The sequence below is a fragment of the Leptodactylus fuscus genome, chromosome 5, assembly GCF_031893055.1.
Source record: "Leptodactylus fuscus isolate aLepFus1 chromosome 5, aLepFus1.hap2, whole genome shotgun sequence".
NCBI classification, from domain to species: domain Eukaryota; kingdom Metazoa; phylum Chordata; class Amphibia; order Anura; family Leptodactylidae; genus Leptodactylus; species Leptodactylus fuscus.
The window spans coordinates 171,577,676-171,598,264 of record NC_134269.1 but is presented as its reverse complement, the minus strand read 5'-3'; the positions used below and the strand labels follow the sequence as shown (position 1 = coordinate 171,598,264).

The 20,589-nt window shown below is 41.8% G+C and overlaps 3 protein-coding genes across 3 annotated transcripts in view; 1 reads left to right on the top strand and 2 right to left on the bottom strand.

Annotated features, from left to right (window-relative positions):
- The window catches only part of PRELID2 (PRELI domain containing 2), a 66,453-nt gene extending 58,110 nt beyond the window's left edge, over nt 1–8,343 (bottom strand). Inside the window, exon 1 of the mRNA XM_075274766.1 lies at nt 8,158–8,343. Coding sequence (XP_075130867.1) covers nt 8,158–8,232 — 75 coding nt within the window. The 5' untranslated portion in view covers nt 8,233–8,343. The remainder of the gene's footprint in view (nt 1–8,157) is intronic.
- Nucleotides 8,344–9,825: 1,482 nt separating this feature from the next.
- The window catches only part of SH3RF2 (SH3 domain containing ring finger 2), a 135,759-nt gene continuing 124,995 nt past the window's right edge, over nt 9,826–20,589 (top strand). The window contains exon 1 of the mRNA XM_075274767.1: nt 9,826–9,940. The gene's annotated coding sequence lies outside the window, so the exon portion shown is untranslated. The remainder of the gene's footprint in view (nt 9,941–20,589) is intronic.
- Nucleotides 9,836–15,602, bottom strand: GRXCR2 (glutaredoxin and cysteine rich domain containing 2). Its single transcript, XM_075274760.1, has 3 exons — nt 15,270–15,602; nt 13,612–13,809; nt 9,836–10,051 (listed from the first exon to the last, which is right to left on the bottom strand). Exons 1-3 carry the CDS (start codon nt 15,600–15,602, stop codon nt 9,836–9,838), a joined length of 747 nt encoding a protein of 248 aa, XP_075130861.1.

Genomic DNA, 20,589 nt, shown 5'->3' with positions numbered 1-20,589 from the left:
TTTTGCAGTTTCGAAATGAGCACAATATCGCTGTTTTGCATACTTATCTCTTACCAGCAGTAAAATGAGTACAAGATATTGCCAGTCTCACCTGTAGCACAAGCATTTAATGCTCAATTATTGAAAGCGCCAAAGAACGACTTCATTGTAAGGCAGGATGTATGCTCGCTTCTCCCCACCACTTCACTAGCACAGCATTTTGGCAATCCTGTCAGCTCCCTGACTGGCTGTTAGCACTTAAAATGATATCACTTATAGACCAAATGCCATCTTGTTTGCCTAAGGGCTTTAAACAACAAAATCAACTAACGTTTTCCCTTTCTGCTGTAAAAGAACAGTAAATGGCAGACCTTTAGTTCTTGTATCCATTACAAAACATATAAAGGTTCGGCAATTCGCAAAGCTCTTCCACTAATGTCAATGTTTTGAGAGTTATTCCTTCGGCTTTGTGCGCCTGCTATAATTTGCGTTGGCTGGAAGTTCTTGCATGTAGTCGGCTCTCTTTCCCACAGCTCTGAGCATTACATGAGAGAAGTACAGCTTTTAACTGTATTGCTGCAGAACGTTCCCTGCTGAAGGTCTGGAAATAATGGCCCGAGGATCATGCGATTGGAAGAGTCTATTGTCGTTATTCGCAGGACGCCGCAATCACGTGGAGAAAATTAAGTACTTCACAGGAGATGGCGTGAGAGGAAGCGATAATGTGACTCAGCGAGAGATCTACTGCTGTCTTTAAACCCTACAATCTCACTCACCACTATCTCCTGCCATTTGTTTTTGTACTTTCGAAGACTAAATTTGAGCCTAAATGGACTGCGCGCTTACCTAAATTTTATTACACCGCAGTAATCCCAGGTATATCCCGGGAGTATGTGTCGCTCAGTCAATATCAACACATATACATAGTCTTAGAAGTGCTCAGTTATTCTTTAGGATCCTGTTGGGCTCTTATTTTACAGATAAAAAAAAAAAAAAAAAAGAAAAAAAGGCTAAAGTCTCTACCAAGATCCATCTTGGTCTCCCAAGACAGACTGCAGCTCACAGAAGATGTACACATAGAAGTCTAAAAAAAAATAAAAAATAAAAAAGGAAGATGAGGAGCCAAGTAAAAACAATACTAGAAGCCGCAGGCAAGCAGAGGATGCTGTAGCTAATAGCAAGTTTTTTTTTTTTTTTAAATCTAATCCCAAGAGTATGGTGCTGCCTCTTAGGCCCTGTTCACACAGGCGGGCGGAAGGGCGGAATTTGGCACCACGTCATTCTTGGGCCAAAGAGTCTATGAAGAGGGGAGAGGAGGCTGCTAGAAAGGCACACTTGCTGCACTGTGCATGGGTGAAACTCGATTGTGTGAATCTAGCCTTAAACAGTGATTTCCCCGTTTCCAAATTAATTTTCAATAAAAAAGACTTTTGGTTAGAGAGATTGTTAAAAAAAACAAAACAAAAAAAAAAACATTCCTAGTTTTGTCTCAAAAATCCACAGCAAAATCTGCAACAACAAAAAAGCTGCATTTCCGCAACATGGGGCCTCAGCCTACGGGTTAGTTCACACGTAAATAACGAGTGGCTTATTTTGGCACTGGAAAAAAAGCTTCCTAATTAGGAAGCTTTTTTTGGACCTTGCCAAGTTTTTTTTGGAGCTTTTTTTTTTTTTGGTAAAAACAGCTTTAAAAAAAAAAAAAAAAAAAAAGCCAGGCTGTTTTCCCCTCCTGTAAAGTGAATGTGCTGAAAAAAAAAAAATGCGTCGCCTTTTTTCCCCGCGTTTTTGCAAAAAAAAAAAGCGTCGCTTATTTTTGCAAAAAAAACGCACGGAAAAAAAAACATGCAGTTTTCGCCTCCCATTCACTTCTATTGCTTTATTCAGGCGGAAAACGCCTGAAGAAAGTTCATGTCGCTTCTTTTTCTCTGCTAGCAGAAAAAAAAAAAAAAAAAAAAAAAAAAGCTAGCAGTCTACATAGACTAACATTGTATGGAGGAGGATTATGACGTGGATTCCGCTGTCAAAATCCTCCTCCATGTCCCTGTGTGAACTAGCCCTTCAAATAGGGTCTGTCTTACATAGGAAGAAGCGGAGGACAGTCTATGAGAAGTCCTCCTGACTCTCTACACCATATTATTCATACTCCCTCTCCAGCACCTTCACTTCATGGTTCCACCTTGTCACCCCACATAATTATCAATGTATCAAGTCATGAAATAAATTGTGTAAGGAACCTAGGCGGGTTTTTCTTTTATATACGTACGACTTTGAAGTGCTGGGATGGCTTTGAAGTGTACATGCAATAATTATACTTTCAACTTCTTTCTGCCGGTCCAATCTGTAAGCTCCAGTGTTACATTCTCCAACTACAAAAGTCTGGACAAATCCTCCTTGTGCAATTATAAAGGGTTCCTGAGGAGGTAGGGATTAAGCGTCGTCTCATTATGTGGAACAGCGCGGCTCTGTGTACCAGAAAACCGGACAAGAGGTATTTAGCGTTATCTTTATAGAAATTGGAAGATAAATAGCTTTGCTAGCAACAGGTCTGTGCTGCCTCCCTCTGCATAGTGGCTGCTCAAAGAGTCACTTCTCTCTAATGACAGAACACACACAACACAATGCCAATGGCTTCCGGCAGCCAGAACTCAAGACAAATAACCTCCCTGCAAGCCAACAGCAACTAGGACAATATCGTGGTGCCACCTCCCCGCCATCTGCCGCCTTGTCAGGCACGTTAACATTTCCTTGTTTGTCTCTGTTCAGCAAAGCATTTTTATCTCAATTAAGATACTGCGGATCTGACGGCTACAGGAGCGGCCATGCTGCAGACGCCGAGGACGCTTATTAACTCCTTCTCTGCCAGCTTTTCTAATGCAGTTGGCACCGCAGGCTCCCTGATAACCTGCAAGCATTGAACACAAAATTTAGTATCGGCCACAATTACAGATGTGTTCACACCAGTGATTCCACAAGCGAAGGTGCTGTGCCCATTTCTTAATTTTCATAGAAGCGAGCTATAAAATCTCATTTTTGTTAAGTCCGGAGCCAGGAATCGCTGAGGCAAAGCAAAGACACAGTTACGCTCCCTTATTAGCAAGATAATTTACTCTCCCTGTCATTTCAGTTTTTGGAAGCGGCAACATAACAAAACAGTTTTTCTCAAGCATCGGTCCATGGTCCGCCATCTCCGCTTTCAGCATCAGTGCTGCTCCAGCCTACAGTATAAATCAACTAAAGCCAAGCTTGGCTCATGCTAGCCCTGGAGGATTGGAAAGCCACAGCAAACAATAACAGTCACTGACAATGACTTGGTCGGCCATGTTTGGACAGGATATTATACCTACCTATAACAACTTTATCATCCTGTAAACAGCTACAAGTACCTGGGTGTGCTCCTCAGTAATAAGCTGGACTGTGCAGATCACCAGGACGTGCTGCACAAAAAGGGTCTCAGCAGGCAATACCTGCTCAGGAGGCTGAGGGCCTTTGGAGTCCAGGGGCCACTTCTTAGGGCCTTTATCAACTCTGTAGCGGCAGCTGCCATCTTCTGCATAGTGGCCTTCTGGGGGAGTAGCGTATAAAGCAGGGATATGAATAGATTGGACAAGCTGATCAGAAGGACCAGCTATGTCCTGGGGAGTCCCCTGTGCCCAGTACAGGTGGTGGGTGACAGAAGGACACTGTCCGTGGTGAGCTCCATGCTGGAGAATAACTCCCATCCCATGTATGAGACTGTAATAGCACTGGGCAGTACTGTCAGTGACCGACTGCTTCACCCAAAGTGTGAGAAGGAGCACTATCGGAGGTCCTTCCTCCCAATACAACCAATACCAGGCTAAGTGAAGATCACTCCATACAGAGAACTTAAAGCTCCTGAAGTTGTGATATCCTTCCTACTATCTTCTTTCCTTTATCTTTTTATCTGTACCTACTGTCACTGTAGTGCCACTAGCGTTTTGTACTTGTATTTTTTATTTCTATATTATTGGATTATCTATGCTGCTGTAACACACTGAATTTCCCCATGGTGGGACTATTAAAGGATTATCTTATCAAGTTTTTCCCATCTGGGGAAGTTAGAAGACTGTTTGACCTCTAAGACCCCCCAGATTAGAAGAACAAGGAATGTTTGGCCCCTATTCTGAATGTAGCGGTTTACGTGCAATGGTCAGTGAATGCACCGCTCCATTCATTTCAGTGGGAAGATCGTTGCACTTGACTATCTCCAGCGCTCCTGAAATGAAGGAAGCAGTGCAGGGGCCTCCTGACCAACACTCCATTCAGAACGAGAGACAAAAATCCCTCATTCTCTTAACCTGTGAAGAGGTGAATGGTCAAACCCCACTGACCTGCAAGTTATCCTGTGGAGAGGGCAAAACACTTGGATAGGCTGAGAAAAACCCCTCTGCTTATGGTCCCTGGTGTCTAAAAAGATATCTGGAAAGTCTCAGAGCACCTACTCAGGTAATAAGAGTGGTGCAACAGCCCCGTCCACTGCGTAGCAGTGGTTCCAGTGAACTGCAACGCTGCTCCTATTACTTGTATAGGAGAGGCAGTGCAAGCATCATCCATTCACTGACAGAGGCTGTTAGAATAGATGATCTGTACAGGGACCAGGTGTTGGACCGTGACAGAAAACATACGGATGACCTATCACAGACTGTTAAACATTTAAGGCAGAGGATCACTACTGTACAACTTTAAAGAGAAGCCTGAATGGGTACAAAGAAACCCAGACCGTTCTCCTGCTGTCCAGTCATAACCTGCCAGATGGATGATCATAGCATGTGGGGACCAATGACGGTTCTATCACATAGATAATATCCTCCAGTCAGTGTTTTATGAGATTTCATAAAGCACCAAGTCTAAAATAATTTGCACTGTACACCTGCTGTATGTTATATAGATGTGAAATACCTCTGTGTATCCTAAATAAAGGGGAATATATCATTTATAAATCATTCTATGCTGGCATGTGACTGTGGGACCTCCATCTTACAGATATTTATGGATTATTCTATGGATATGCCTATATATGTCCACAGTGGGAATCGCATGTGGTGAAATAAATGCACTGATGTATACTGTAATGACGCCATAGGCTGAAGGCGGCACATTTTCTGCCATTTGTCACTGTAGTCCCTTGGACCCAATGACATTTTTATTTTTTATAACACTGACAGGCCCACATTAATATAAATCTGTCCGGAGGCAGAGAACTCTACACAGAAATATCCAGAATTACAGACTACCATTCTTGTATTTTTCTACAAAGTAAACAAGATGTACCATTGTTAAATATTATATTGCTGCATCCCAAAAGGCAAAGAGACTGCACATAACTGGAGAGAGGGTAAGACACAGCCTCACTTAAGATTCCAGAAGTAGTTTCCAGTCCACAGTTATAGACCTTGTGAGACCTGAGTGAGCGGGATTTATGGGCCCGTCTTCAAGGTGAACTTCTCATCTTTTATGTACTGTTACATGACATACGCTCTGAAGCACTGACTGAGGAGAGATTCGCTCGTGGCAACAATGCTTTAATATAGAGGCTTTCAAATATCGCCAGCATTGTCGCACTAAATAAATGCAAAAGACCCACTGAGGGGACATTTCAATGCAAAGTTACACAGGTAACAGTCTCTTCTCAATTACAAGACTGAAAACGTCCTTGGCATGTGTTTACTGTGAGCCCAACTTATGAAGGGTGTTACGGGAGGGGGTCTTATCCGCAGTCGGCTAAATCATCTGGAATGTAAGGGCCTCAATCCTTCCGTTTAGGAGTTGCCCATTACATGATACATATTACACATTATTCAGACACCTTATATATAAAGCATGTAAAGTATGCTGCTGGTTTGTACAGGGCTTTATACTGTATATATACAACTAACATTCCTATGAAATTCTTCACAAGCTCAGTCTATTAACTCTTTAACAGTCATCTTGTACACAATATGTATTTATTCTGTACAAAGTTTAGACCAGCCAGCCATAAATTGTGTCCGATTTACAAAGTGGTGCAAATATTTTGAGCACAAGGGGGAGATCTATCAAAACTTGCAAGGGAGAAGTTGTCTATAGCGAACACAGCAGGCGCTTTTTATTTCCGCATCCTGCTGTGATCTCAGTCTACCATTGAAAACAAATCAGTGTCAGATTCCTACATGTCAACACCCCATTAATGTCTGACCGCTACCGCACCTATAATAAAGGGGTCGTTCATTACTTTCCAAAACATGCTGGATACTGCACATAAGGTAACTTACTAATGTCCAGTCTGCATCCTCGTATGTGCGGCACTCTAGTCTGAACACAGCTGTTGATGGAGGGTCATGTCACCTGTTTCGCCCATATGAAGGAAACAATATGTACAACAGCACCTGACAGACAATTCTATTTTTAGGCTAAGTTTACTTCCGTGCCAGAATCTCCGAAGTTTGAGACTGAATAAAGTTCTGCACGCTAAACTTTTGCCACTATTGAAATGATAGAGAATGTAGGAGATATCCAACAGACCCCAATATAGTGGATGCCTTGTGTCAGTCATAAATGTTCCCACTGAAGAGGTCTCCTGACTTTAGTAGGCCATACCTGAGTCACACTGCAGGATATTATTGCTGTGCAGTCCTTGCCTGTATGGAGTGCTTTACAAGTGAAGCGAATGGGAAAAGTTGTACAAGTACCTCTGTATTGTGTATTCTGTATATGGGCGCACACAACAGGATTACAGCTTTCTGATCTGCAGGACTGTACCTACAAAATGTATATGGAGGCACAGTTTTATTTCTATGAGGGTAAGGCCCTATATACCAGGCCGCAGCTTTTTGACTGCAGGAAAAACCAGTTTTCCTCTGCAGACATTCTGCTTTAATTATACATAGGAAATCGCCAGCATTTCCATAGGTGTAATTGACATAACACACAACTGTTTTTGAAATCACAGGTGTTGATATTTTTCTGCACAGTGTGAGGATGGGATTAGCCTGAATCCCATCCACTTTGCAGGTACTGTATATCGCTGCGTTTGCGCTATGTGGCGCCCAGGCCTTAATAGGATTCTATTCAGTCAACAGAGGCCAAAAGATTGTCCTTCTAAGCTGAGGCATACCACAAAAAAAAAAAAAAACACTACACATTATATGTTTGTTTTACAACGGGCATTGATGAACGGTATATGGCACTGTCGTGCTCAGGATGGGCGCCATCAACATCTGATCCATGTAATTCTGAAACCCAACACTCCCACTGATCTGATGCAGAGGCCTAACTTGAAGCTCTTAGGCCCCAATGCACTAAGTCCATACCTACCTTGTGCCATTTAGAATAGAGGTTTATTCTGTAGGGCAGAGGGACCTTTGGGGCCTGGTCAGGACTGCTAACTCAGAACATCTTACCGCTACTCCCCTGATCAGCTGCCTCCGATCTATACTGTGGATGGTGCAAAAGGCAAACAGGTCTATCCACTGCATAGTGACAGAGCCGCAGTACTACAAACTAAATCTTATTCACCTAACCATGAATGCCCACTATACAGTGGATGGAGCTGTCTGCATCTGGCTCCGTCCACTATATAGGTCTGGTAGGAGCTGAAAACAGCTGATCATCAAGAGTGCCGGATGTTGGCCCCCATGAATCACATATTACCTATACCCAGCATAGGCCGGCAATATTAAATGCCCAGAAAGCCCTTTTATCTGTTTTGCTTTGGTTTTCTGGCATTAAAAAGTTGCAAATATTTATATTTTTGGCAGATTTTCAACTTTTTTATGATTTCCTGCTGCTCACACCACTTTACTACAATTCACACCACAGCCTGTGTAATCTATGCTGAAAGTATAGGGTTAGCTTATGCAGGCAGGTTATCTACAACTTTAACTACATTGAGGCCATTGAGTTATACTGAACACACCATAAGAAAAGTCTGCGCTTTCTGCTAGTCCCTATGGTCTCAAGGAGCAGGGACCACCCACATACACAGTATAGGTGTGTAATATATATATATATATATATATATATATATATATATACACACACACACACAGATAGATGTATACTGTATCTACACTGAGGAACAGCCAGTGTATGAATGTGCAGAAGACTTGCTGCTTACACCGCACACCATGTACAAGGCTCCGGGAATAGACACTCAGCGCCTCTCTCCTCCGCTGCACTCACCTTGTTGAGGTAACCATTGACCACCTGCTGGAACGGGTAACAATAGACTTTGTCGGCCACCACCTCAGCCCCCATCCTGTCAGCCGCCGTCCTCCTCCTCCTCACCGCTTCCTCCCTTCCACGCTGTCTCTTCGGTACCTCTGTGCCCTAAAGCGCCATATTTTTTTTAAAAGTCTTTGAAATAACTTTATTAGTCGCGAACAGTGCGTGCAGAAGAACATGTAGAGGGATTACTCAGGCTGAGCCTACTCAAATTCATTTTGAGGGTGTGAGTGTCTCCTGCTTATCTCAGCTGCCTGAGTGACGCTCATTGTAGACACGTCCACACCATTCTGTGTCTGTCAGTGTGTAACATTTACAGAAACCTTCACATTGGTCTATTCTTGGGCATTGTCTTATTTATATGTTTCTAAAGACATTTGCAGCAGGCTTGTATTCACACCTTGCAGTCTTGTTGCTGTTTATTGCTGTGACGGTCACAAATACTGTGATTTCTCTTCAATTGTGCCAGTGTTGGTTGCAGAACAAGCCTGACTGCTACACTACATCCTAATATACTCTTTGTATCGTTTATTTTTTTTGCAAAATATTTATGACTCTTTGTATCATAATACTCTCATCTGTGTTTTCTAGTCCTAATAACTTACAAATGCCATAACATTGGTAAACATGCAAAGTGGCGCCCCCTACTGGCCAATGACCAGGCTGCAAGTATACCAATGGCCCTTCAAGACACCTGTTGCTTTTTGTTTGAAGGATTAAAAAACAGGTGCATGGCCAAGAAGCTTCAATGGCTATGAGAATGGTTCATCAGATTGGCCCCACATTGTGGAAAAGCAGCTTTTTGTAGCAGATTTCCCTGCGTTTTATGAGTGAAATCCAATGCAGCAAAAAATTAAAAATTGTGTATTACAGTACCAGCAAAGTGAATGAGATCCTGGATAATCCCATCCACACATTGCAGAAATAAAGCAATGAAGAAAAGCTGCATTTCTTGATCTATGGAGCATGTCAAGTTTACCTTTGGATACACTAAAATTAAAAAAAAAAAAAAAAAACTGCAGAGAAAAGTGCAACAAAAACACAATGAAAAATGTTGCTGAAAAAAGTTCAGTGCATTTTTTAGCTGCGTTCCACAATATTGGCCTTAGCCTAACGGTGATTTTTCTGCAGAGACGTGAAAAGAGGTTTAATGGTTTGTATCATCACATGCTGGACTCTGGAGATCGTGGCACAATTTTTCTCTCCCATTCTGTAAACTCTATATGAGAAAGTTGGTGAGTACTTTTCGTTTCTTTGTACCGTGAAATGTAGAAGTGCCAGATCCATTATATGATGGACACCAATAGCATCCCAGATGCCCTATTCACTATAATGAGGGACATCAGGTTTCCGTGATTGTGTCATTATATTGTAGATTATGGCACAGCACAGCTTTTTTCTTTTTTTTAACATAATCTGTGTCATGACAGATTGCTAAGGTGACCATACACATTAGATAGAGATAAGCTAGTGGTTGAACAGTCGTCAAACAAGCCGTTTTCTGATGAATTATGGTTGCACAGATACACCCATACACATGTTACACCATACTGGATGTTAGAGTCATTCACACTAGCCATATGTAATGAATAATTTTTATTGCTTTCTATTTTTCTAGGAACACATTCTAAGGTTATTAAGGACGAGGAGACAATGGCCGTCCATATTCTTCAGACTCATCGCCGCACATCTGGCAAGGCTGTAGGCCATTTTCATCACAAGCAGGACAACGAAGAGCACGGTAAGACTCTTTAAATCGGTTGGCTAGCATTGAAAACTTGCTCCCATGACATAAAGAACAAGGTGCACAACCTGAGCCTTTGCACTGTGAGCACTCCTGGGTCTCTTCTTCCTGAAAAGTATATAGGGCACGATGTGAATGACAAAATTATTCCAGCTCTTTTGACTGAATTGCTAAATAGACATTACAGCTGGGGATACACAAAGACCTTTTCTAGTGCAACTTTCCAGCTAGTGACAGCAGCATTTGGCCCAGCATCTGGAACTCTATTGATTAAGTTATTTGGGGGGATAATTAATTTGATGGCCTGTATCTAGAATAGTCCATCAACATCAGATTGAGGGGGTTCCAAATCTTGGCAGCCTGCCAATCAACCATTTGAGGGGGTTGCAGCTCTCACATAAATGCCTGAAGTTGATTGGGTGAGTGCAAAGAGTTGGACCCCAACCCATCTGAGACTGATGGCTTATCCAAAGGATAGGTTTACCAAAAGTACATGCACACTACCCTCATAGTAGCAGTAGTGTAAAATATTGCAGCTTTGTCCCGTTCACCTGTATGGGATTAGCTATGGGATTGAACTCTTCACTATCACTACTAAGTAGACAGATCCCCACTGACTTGATATGTGAGGCAATCAATATCCTGATCCCAGTTTCGTTAAATGAGGCCATAGGCTAAGGCTAAGGCCCCACATGGCATCCCACAGCAAAAAAAGTGCTGCGGTAAAAATCTCGGTGGCAACACATTGCGGGTTCCTCCTGCAGCACTTTTTTTTATGTTGATTGTGAGCCCCATATAGGGATCACAATGTACTTTTTTTCCCCCCTATCAGTATGTGTTTTGTAGAAGGGGAGGAAATCCATGCAAACACGGGGAGAACATACAAACTCCTTGCAGGTGTTGTCCCTGGCAGGATTCGAACCCAAGACCTCAGCACTGCAAGGCTGCAGTGCTAACCACTGAGCCGTGTTGCCCCTTCCTGATGCACTTTTGACAGAAGTTCGCAGACTTTTCCTCTGTAGACTTTCTGCTTCAATTATATCTATAGGGAAACCACAAGAGTTTGCATAGGTATAATTGACATGCTGCGATTTCCAGAAACGTGAAGGTTTTGGAAATCACAGAATTTCAGCTGTGCGTATTTCTCTGCAATGTATGGAAGGGATTCACTAGAATTTGCAGGGACTGCAAAATGCAGCGGTTTTTGCAAAACCACGGTTTTCACACCACATGGGGTCCCGGCCTCAAAATGTAAAGCTGCCCTGCTAGTCCCTGCCGCCTTGTCCCTCTTGATACAATCAATTTCTTAATGAAAAGGTTAGTCTCAACAGTCAGTAACAGATTGAACAGCATTTCTTGGGCGTTGAGAATAGAGATGAGCGAGTACTGTTCAGATCAGTCGATCCGAACAGCACGCTCCATAGAAATGAATGGATGCACCTGATACTTCCGCTTTGACGGCGGCCGGCCGCTTAACCCCCCGCGTGCCGGCTACGTCCATTCATTTCTATGCGAGCGTGCTGTTCGGATCGGCTGATCCAAACAGTACTCGCTCATCCCTAGTCGAGAGGGATCAATGAGGTGGGTATAACGAAGAATAATAAAGGAAGTGAAGTTTAGTTTTACAGCACTCAGAGATATGTGACAATTTACATATAGAATATTTGTAATATACTCTCCTCCATATTGAAATTGCAACATCAAAAAGGAAAAGTGAAATTATCAAGATTGGCTGTTAGCAGCTCATTTTGCAATTGCTGACCAATGACATCTCAGATGTGCTCAATGTAAGAGAGGTCCACAGATGTTTCAGGCTGCTCACATTACCATGAACAATATACATCCTGGAGTAGATGTGTTGGAAAATTGTCCTTGGGACACTTTGGAGAAAATGCTATACTGCTGGATCCAAATCAATAATTCCATTGTAAAGGCCTCTTCATGTATTTGCCCACGTGGTCTCCAGACCAATCTCTGGCTATCATTGCATTTGTGACCAATGTGTGACTCTTCGCTGGCAATAGGTCTTCATTCCATTGTTGTCTTGCTGTGCACTATGATAGCCTTTGAGAGTGATGGTGTGAGGTCAGTGGAAACACCTGTATTTGGATGTCTGGCTTGTAGACCAATGCCTTGTAAACTCCTCTGATTGATTGTGTCAATATTGTTTGCTTCACATAGTCATCCCACACCTCTTGATCCTATGTTGAGGTTTCATATGGCTTTATGTCTATGGTGTTATTTACAGATTGGAACTAGGTCCTTGAAAATGTGATAATTTTCAGATCTATTACTTCCTACCTGTTACGTCCTCGATTGGATAACCTTACAGCTTGTATTTCTTTATGTTGCAATTTCAGTGTTGAGGAGTGTATATGCTTCGGTATGAAATCAGAGATACGGATACATTATGGAATCTATAATCTATCCTATAACCGCTCCATACAGTCAGAGCTTAAACAGAGCTCTAATACGGCCATGTCCATGAGTCCTTACATCCACGCTTAGGTATGTCTCTGTCATTCACACCTGTCATTAAAGGGGTTGTCCCATCTCAAAGATCCTATCTATATTGCTAGCTTTTGTGGATTAAAGATTTTTCCTAAATACATTGATTCAGCAAAACTGCTTTGCTTGGCTGCTATCTGAGATTATTCACTTCATTGTTTACACTGCGTTTCCATAACCACGGACCTGGGGATGATCATATCTCTCCGCCCAGGACAAATGACATAGCTCCCTGCTCTCTGGAAGAGAGGAGGAGCTGAGTTCTCAGAGCAAGCTGGTATTTCTGAGCTGTTTATCTTCCAGTTATCAGTCTGCTAATTGAACTTTGCTGATAAGGGCTGAGACAGGGAGTCTGTATGTAACACAAGCCTAAAACTGAGTTTATTGCAAGCTGACTCTTGGTCCTGCAGTTTGTTTTTCTCTCCCACCCCGTGTAGTATAATACTGAAACCCCGCCCACCAAGTTACCGAGAAAACCATGAAGTGAACAGAGCATACAGCCGGTGAGTTGGGAAACCCCTTTTAAAGTCTTATTCACACATTGAAAAATGGTCATGTGACAGCCATTTTCAAAACAGTAAATGTCAGAGCCATCAAAGAATAGGAGATATACTATATCCTTGTATATGGGTACCCCACAGATATTAAATGGCCATAAAAACGGGGCTGTTTCTTAAATTTTTCCCTGGCAATTAGCATCACAGTCATGTAAATAAGCTACAACTAAGGCCTCGTGCACAGTAATGGAGTATGCTTCTAATGGGGGTCAGAGTTTGCATCCGAGTGTTGCCTGAGTGTATGTCATTATGCATTCTATGGGGGCATCCGATATATTCTATTCCAATTCTGACACAGAGTATCATAGAGCAAGTCCTATCCTGTTCCTTGTCATTGGATCGGAATGGATCAGAAACCCCAATAGACATTGTTGCATAATGGAATACACTCGGGTGACAACTGGATGTCACTCCGAGTATCATCCGAGTGCATTGCGCTGAAAACTTTGCTCCGCAATGGAAGCACACTTATGTACATGGGGCCTAACCTTCCTCTTACAGCCTTCTTTATCAGTGGTGCTGGGGCCCATAGCGGCAGTGATCTGCATAATAAGAGGAATTGGTATGAAGGAGTGGGCAGTTCAGCCCTTTCGTATATCTCACCTGGGTGTGATGTTCAACCAGACTGCTCTCATAGCACTTAATAGCTGTGTGACATAAATCTCTCTGGCTCGCTCTCCGTCCTCTTCTTGGAGACCATTTTGTATTTTCTGACACTTCTGTGTTGATAACAGGAGTTCTTATAATCTTTAAATTACTGGTATAAATTATGATCTTGCCAAAGTCTATAACATCAGAAGTCTGTAAAAGAATCATAGGAAAGCAATTATATTTCCCCATTGCTGTGCAAATCCATATTTCTTTTTTCCCTGTGATTGAGTATTAGTTGTTTTAACATCATCTCTTCTGACTATGCCTACGCGATCTGTATGTGTATAATGTTACTTGGCTCTTCCTGATCAGCATATTGAGACTTCTTTACTAGAGATGAGCGAGTACTGTTCGGATCAGCCGATCCGAACAGCACGCTCGCATAGAAATGAATGGACGTAGCCAGCACGCGGGGGGTTAAGCGGCCGGCCGCCGTCAAAGCGGAACTAACAGGTGCATCCATTCATTTCTATGGAGCATGCTGTTCGGATCAGCTGATCCGAACAGTACTCGCTCATCTCTATTCTTTACTTCTCTTCATGACCACCACCATATTAAGATTTCTTTACTAATGTGCTAAATGGCTCTTCATGACTACCACATTGAGACTTCTTTACTACAATGTAAAATAACTCTTCCTGACCACCACTATATTCAGATGTCTTAACTACTACAAGAAATGGCGCTTCATGTCCAACACTGTATTGAGCAAAATATAGCAAAAATTATTATCAGTGATCTGTATATGTGTAAAGCAGAGAACACATATACCTATACATAAATGCACCAATCACAAAAAAATTAACTCGTTAAACCAAAAAAAAAAAATTACCCCGGACACCAATTTCTAAAGGAGTTATGTGCGGAGATTATTTATTATCACTGTACTGAAGAAATATCTTACTGATACAAGGGGGTGCCCTGGTCTTCAGTTGTTTTGCCTGCAGCACACGGTGAGGGGGTGGCGGTACAGTTAAATTCTTCTTAGTTCCTTGCTGACATTACAGAGAGCCGGAGCAGGAGCAGAACAGGCTGAGCACAGACTTCGAACACCCTGCTGCACTCTGCAAATGTCATCATTGGGACTCTAGAGGACTTTTAGCCATTATGAAAACTAGAAATGGGATTTTGCTGTCATTTGAAAGATGAGATTCTCAACCTTCATATGACACCAAGAACGCAGTTCTAGTTGTATTATTACATACATACCATGCGATATCACTAGTTGAAAACACAGCCGGGGTATAAGAGCTGTCTAAAATTTTTATGTTTTATAATACCTCAAATATAAATGTTTGAAGTGCCCCCCCCCCCTCCAACTTAGCCTCTCTGTGTCACACTTCTTCTCCCTCGTACTCCTAGTTAGAAATAGAGTGAATTTCTAATACCAATAGAGAAATAAGCGACAGAAAGTGAATTTTGGGAATTCATGGAAAGAAGCCAAAATCCATTATTAAAGTATATAAAAAAATGCATTAAAGATACAAATGCTGGCAGATAACTAAATGTTGTTTAATAGCTTGTGTATGCTTTAAGGGGCAAAAGCATATATGTGTCAAGAATCCAAAGGAACCCAACAATAAACCCCCCACCACACATAGTGTACTTACACTCTTGTCCATTCCATGGCATCCAGAAAACATGGGGTCTCCAGATAACCTGTAAGTGGTGCCATCTCTGAAAACACTTATTCTCTGAGCGGTGAGACGAGCCGTGGGATAGTATTGTGAATGTGTTTCTCCTGGGTTGTAATAATGTTCGGAGGACTCAAAACTATCATGTAGAAAACTGTGAGGATACTCTTCATCCGGGGACTCCAGTTCCTGGCCGTCCTCAAAAACCTGTTTGAGGACCCGACCACTGTAGGCTGAGGAAATCTTAAATCTCACTTTCCGGGGTCTGTCTTCATACCTTTGGCTTAACTTTCTCTGCAGTTCCTCCATAGGCTGTAGCAGGGTGTATATTCCTTTAGTTCTTCTAAAGGCTCACCATGTCTCAGTGTGTCAGTGCAGCTTTCTGTGCACTTTGTCTTCATCGGTTTCTGCAAGTGATAAATAATTCACCAAAGGCTTAAGATCTTCTCATGTAACGTCAACCAATACCACCTTATTAAGTATTAATAAATACTCATGAAAGAAGTAATCATATACATGGGGTGACAACTACATCACCTTAAGCTTCCACATCCTTTATGTGACTCAGTTTACAAACACATCAAAGTCAGCGGGCCAGATGTGAAATGAAGCCTTTATTTACACACCTATCATTTCTGTGTTGGCCATTAATACAACACTATGATCTACAAATCGATATATGTGGGGGGAGGGGGGGTTGCACCATATTTATGACATGAGTTACAATAAGTGTGAAGGAGAAAATGAATGGACTGGTAGTTGTAGTGAACCCACACCTTTGTATACTGTTTACAGAAGGTATGGTAGGGGCAGAACTAAAATCTAATGTGCCCTGGTTCAACAGTTCAGTTATGGACCCTGTACGCAACTTCTCACAACTGTCCCATCTGTATATTTTAGTAGCATTCACATTTCCTTTTCCTACTGTACTTGGGGCCCAGACCACCGTGAAGTTTTGTTCACAAGCTTCCCATCATTCCCATCTGCTGTCAGTGTGCCCCACACAGTAATTGTGCCACAGCAGACTATATGCAGACTAACTGCCAATTTTAACATTAAAAGTTACATTTTCTCCTTTCAGACAGTGTAAGGCTGTGTATCATAGATCTTCCTCCCTTGACTCGCCTCAATGCACCGGATAGCAGGGGTGATAAATTTAAGACACACAGACTGCCATCCATCAAAGGGAATCAGAAAGGACATTTAATTAGCCTTCATGTGCCATCGGCTTACGGGCCCGTTGCCAGCTGTGCCAACTGCGACCTTTGTAGTTATTCCAATGCTTATGGGCCCTGCGTATGGTTATCTTACTGCTGTTTGGAGGTTACATTGTGCCATATTATTTGTATGTGTTTGCTCTGCTCATTCACACCCCAGCTGATCTAGAGGTGCAAATATTCTTTTGTTCCAAATAGTAAACCCCACAGTAGATCGTTCCTATACTAAATATAACACAGGATCCCATATCCTGCTATAGCTTTATATAGTATAATCTACTTTACAGAAACATTTTAGCAATTTTGGCTTCACCAGGCGCAAAAACTGGCCATAAATTGTAAGTAAAAGTAGCCCCGACCTGCCACTTTGGTGAAGAGATGCTTGTATACTATGAAACTGAATATAGAGCCATTTCCACAATGCTGCACAAAAGAGAATGATGACTGCAGAGTAAAAAAAAATAGGAGTGTGGATATTAAGATTCTAGATGCATCTTCACATCTTGTTGTGTAGAAAGTTTTAGAGATAGATATCTCCCTGTAATCCAGGATGCTTCTCATTCATTCCTCTTCTTCCTCCCCCTCCCCTCTCCGTAGCTTTATATGAAATACAGCCTGTCTTCAGAATATACACATCTCTCAGTTTCATTTACTTTTGAATCTATTGCAAATGTAATTCTCATACAATTTTTCAATCTTAGACTTGGTAGCATGAACAATTCACACCTAGTCACATCGTATGACATCCATGACAATTTAATTTTTGTATCTCAGCGAATTCATTTCTGTAGATCACAACGCTAACATTTGCAGAACAGCAACCATTTTCATCATACCCAATACTACTTTTTCTTTTGCAGTCTTTTTACATTTTACCAATTTATACCATGTTCAAACATATCATGTCATGTGTATATATGTACATGTACAGTGTACTAAATCTGTAACCTTACCATGTTAGTAAATGAAATATTCCCTAATAGAAATGCTTCTCTGCTGCAATACTGAATTCAGAACACAATGGGTACAGTCTCTTCTGGGAATAATGGGTTTAGTCTATGAATGTATTGTTTGAACTCTGGAGAATTACAGTATTCTTTTCAAGCATAAAAATCATTACGTTTAGATGGTGCATAAGAAAAGCTCTTGAACCCTTAAATGGTTTCTTATAGTCAACAAGATTAACCTTAAGCTGGCCATACACTGGAGACTTCAGATGGCTAAAAAGGAAAATTTAGAATGAAAAAGTACGACAGACCCTGACCAAAGGCAGATCTCCGTAGAAAAGTCCAGCTGCCGTATAGGATTTTTTTGGTCGTTGTCAGGTGCAATGATTGACATACTTGGAAAGTCACTCCTGCCAAAACGACAGATGTGCACCCCACCACTAGAAGCCTAGGTCAAGAACCAAGGCAGAGATCAATCTGTCAATCATAGACATTTCGTCTTCTTCACTTATAGCATTGTCATCCAACCTCCACAGGAAAGCCATGAAGGTCATTCAGAAAGCAGCCATCTAAATTCTCTTAGTATATCTTCACTTTAGAGGCTTGCTTATCACCAGTGTCATTTCTGTTCCCTATCACTATTGTTAACCAATGCGAAAAGTGAGATCATTGAAAAACATTGCCAAAGAAGGTGCTGTAGGGTGAGGCAGGTCACTACCATGGCCATGGATTGGCTGAGGGGTCATTTCTTGTGTGTCAAAGGGGAAAAGGATGTAGCCAGTGGGGGACCTGGGCAGCAAAAGAACAGGAATGACAGGGAATTGGTGAAACTTTTAATTTTTTTAACCCATTATGAGCCAACAAAAAAAATTTTTTAACCCCCTGAAAAGCCATTTAAGGGGATTCCCCAGGAATTGGAGTCCGGGGGAGGTATAAAAGAAAAGGGAAAAAATTTAAAAAAGGCAGACTTGCCTCTTCTGGCGCTCTGTTGCTTGCCGCCAGTGTCCATTTAGTCTTCTGTTGGCGCCTTCTTGCTGGAAGACCTCCAACTCATGTTACAACTGAGACCTGTGGGAGGCATCAAGTCTATCATATCCCCCATAGCTTATACAAATGTCAGCACTGTGTCACAGAGCACATTACAGTGACAAACCACATACCTTTTTTTTTTAATGTATATTGTGAGCGGGATCACAATGTACCTTTTTTCTCCCTATCAGTATGTCTTTGTAGAATGGGAGGAAGTCTACGCAAACACGGGGAGAACATACAAACTCCTTGCAGATGATATCCTTGTCAGGATTCAAACCCAGGACTCCAGCGCTGCAAGGCTGCAGCGCTAACCACAGAGCCACTGTGTTACCCCCACAAACAACATACCTTTGTCATGTATGTCTCTTTTGTGGATTTGGAAAAAATAACCATGAAGTCTTGTGCAAATAAGACAGTTTATACACTGGGGAGGGGTCTCCAGCTACCTGTCCATCTTTTGCCTGCGTGATCCCATGCAGTGAGAGTTGATCCTTCCAGTGCTATGATATACTATGCTTTGAACATTTGCATTTTTCACTGCTTTTCCATTACATTTTTTCATCCCCCCACCCCATATAAGTTAGGCAAAATTAAAATTCTGCATTTTTCCAAAATATGTTTGTTTTTTCTTCACCAATTATGTTTTCTGCCGCATTTTTTTCTACAGTTTGAGGATAAGTACAAATGAAATCTCGTTGACTGTAAAACGCTGTTTCTTGCCTATGTGTTTCCTCAAACAGCCTAAACCGATGTCGTGCCACAACCTGTGGCCTCAGCCTAATATGAGGATCCTTCACATTTTTGAGAACATTATTCTTTTTTCGGTGACAATTTCCCCAAGGCTTGTAAGAAATGAGCCTGCCGTGCACATGTAAAAGCATCTGTGGTACCCTGTCCCAGCTGTTCATCGTGCTGCTGAATCTCAACCACAGATCCACCTAGTCATTGATGCATGATGGCAGTCATTACTTTATTATTCGGTTATGAAAACAATTCATCATGCTTCATTCGGCAGGAAGTCACCTTATTAGGATCGCTTCAGTGGGACAGGGATTAAACATGCAAGCCAAGAAATCCTAATTAAAGCTTCCATTTCCAAGCTGTATTAAATTACGGAAACATGTCTATAGATTTGTTAGAAGTAAATGAAATGCAAACCCTGGTTACGGAAACGAAAAAAATGTAATATCTGGAAAATGACTAGAAGTGGCCTCTTCTAATGATTCTATCACAGCATGAATTGTCATATCAGAGATAACACTCTTAATATACCCGGTGCACTTACGATTATTACACAATTAAAAAGTAATGACTCGACTATTGACTCCCCAGCAACTAGTGCTATGCGGAAGGAAAACTTTCTTTGGAAAATGTCATTTCAGTAATTGCAAACAGCTCCAGGTATGACTTTTAGCCCGTGATGTCCTGCTATTCTTAGTGAGCACACTTTTGTTATGGCATGCCAATATCCTCTTACAGGCTACTGTGTCAGCAAAGCAGGTTATGTTTCTACCCCTGCGTCCTGAATTTAATACTATTTAAAACCTACTTAGCATGCCTGAACTCTTGTGTATTAAGGAAAGCAAGCAATACATTATCAGCTTAGTTTATTCCTATGTTGGTGTATATGTACACCGAACAGCCCTAACAATATAACTACCTGCCTAATATTGTGTAGGCCCCCTTCATACCACCAAAATAACTTTGACCCATTGAGGTATGTACTTCACATGACCTTTCTTAGGTGTCCTGTGGTATCTGTTGCAGAGATGTTAACTCTAGATCCTTCGGTTAAGGCCCCACATTGTGGAAACGCAGCTTTTTATGTTGTAGGCTTTGCTGCATTTTTTTGAGCCAAAGCCAAGAATGGCTACAAAAGGAATGGGACATGTTCCTTTTATACAGAGAAAAGATGTGGGAGACACCGAGCGGAATTATAGTCCAGTAATTAAATTGACATCAATTTGGTAAGAAATCAGCAAAATGGCCTCTTACCTCAAGATGTTGTGAAAGCCCTCACAACATCAGATACAGCATACTGTATATTAAACCCAAATTGTGGTGGCAGCAACTTCTCCCTAAATGCTAACTTGGTAGCGT

What these genes read in the sequence shown, in the direction of transcription:
- GRXCR2 (XM_075274760.1), bottom strand. Translation starts at nt 15,602, where the DNA reads ATGGAGGAACTGCAGAGAAAGTTAAGCCAAAGGTATGAAGACAGACCC. An exon ending in GCCATGGAATGGACAAGAGT is followed by an intron (nt 13,810 to 15,269) that starts GTAAGTACACTA and finishes ATTCTTTTACAG; the next exon opens with ACTTCTGATGTTATAGACTT. An exon ending in TGGTTGAACATCACACCCAG is followed by an intron (nt 10,052 to 13,611) that starts GTGAGATATACG and finishes TATACTTTTCAG; the next exon opens with GAAGAAGAGACCCAGGAGTG.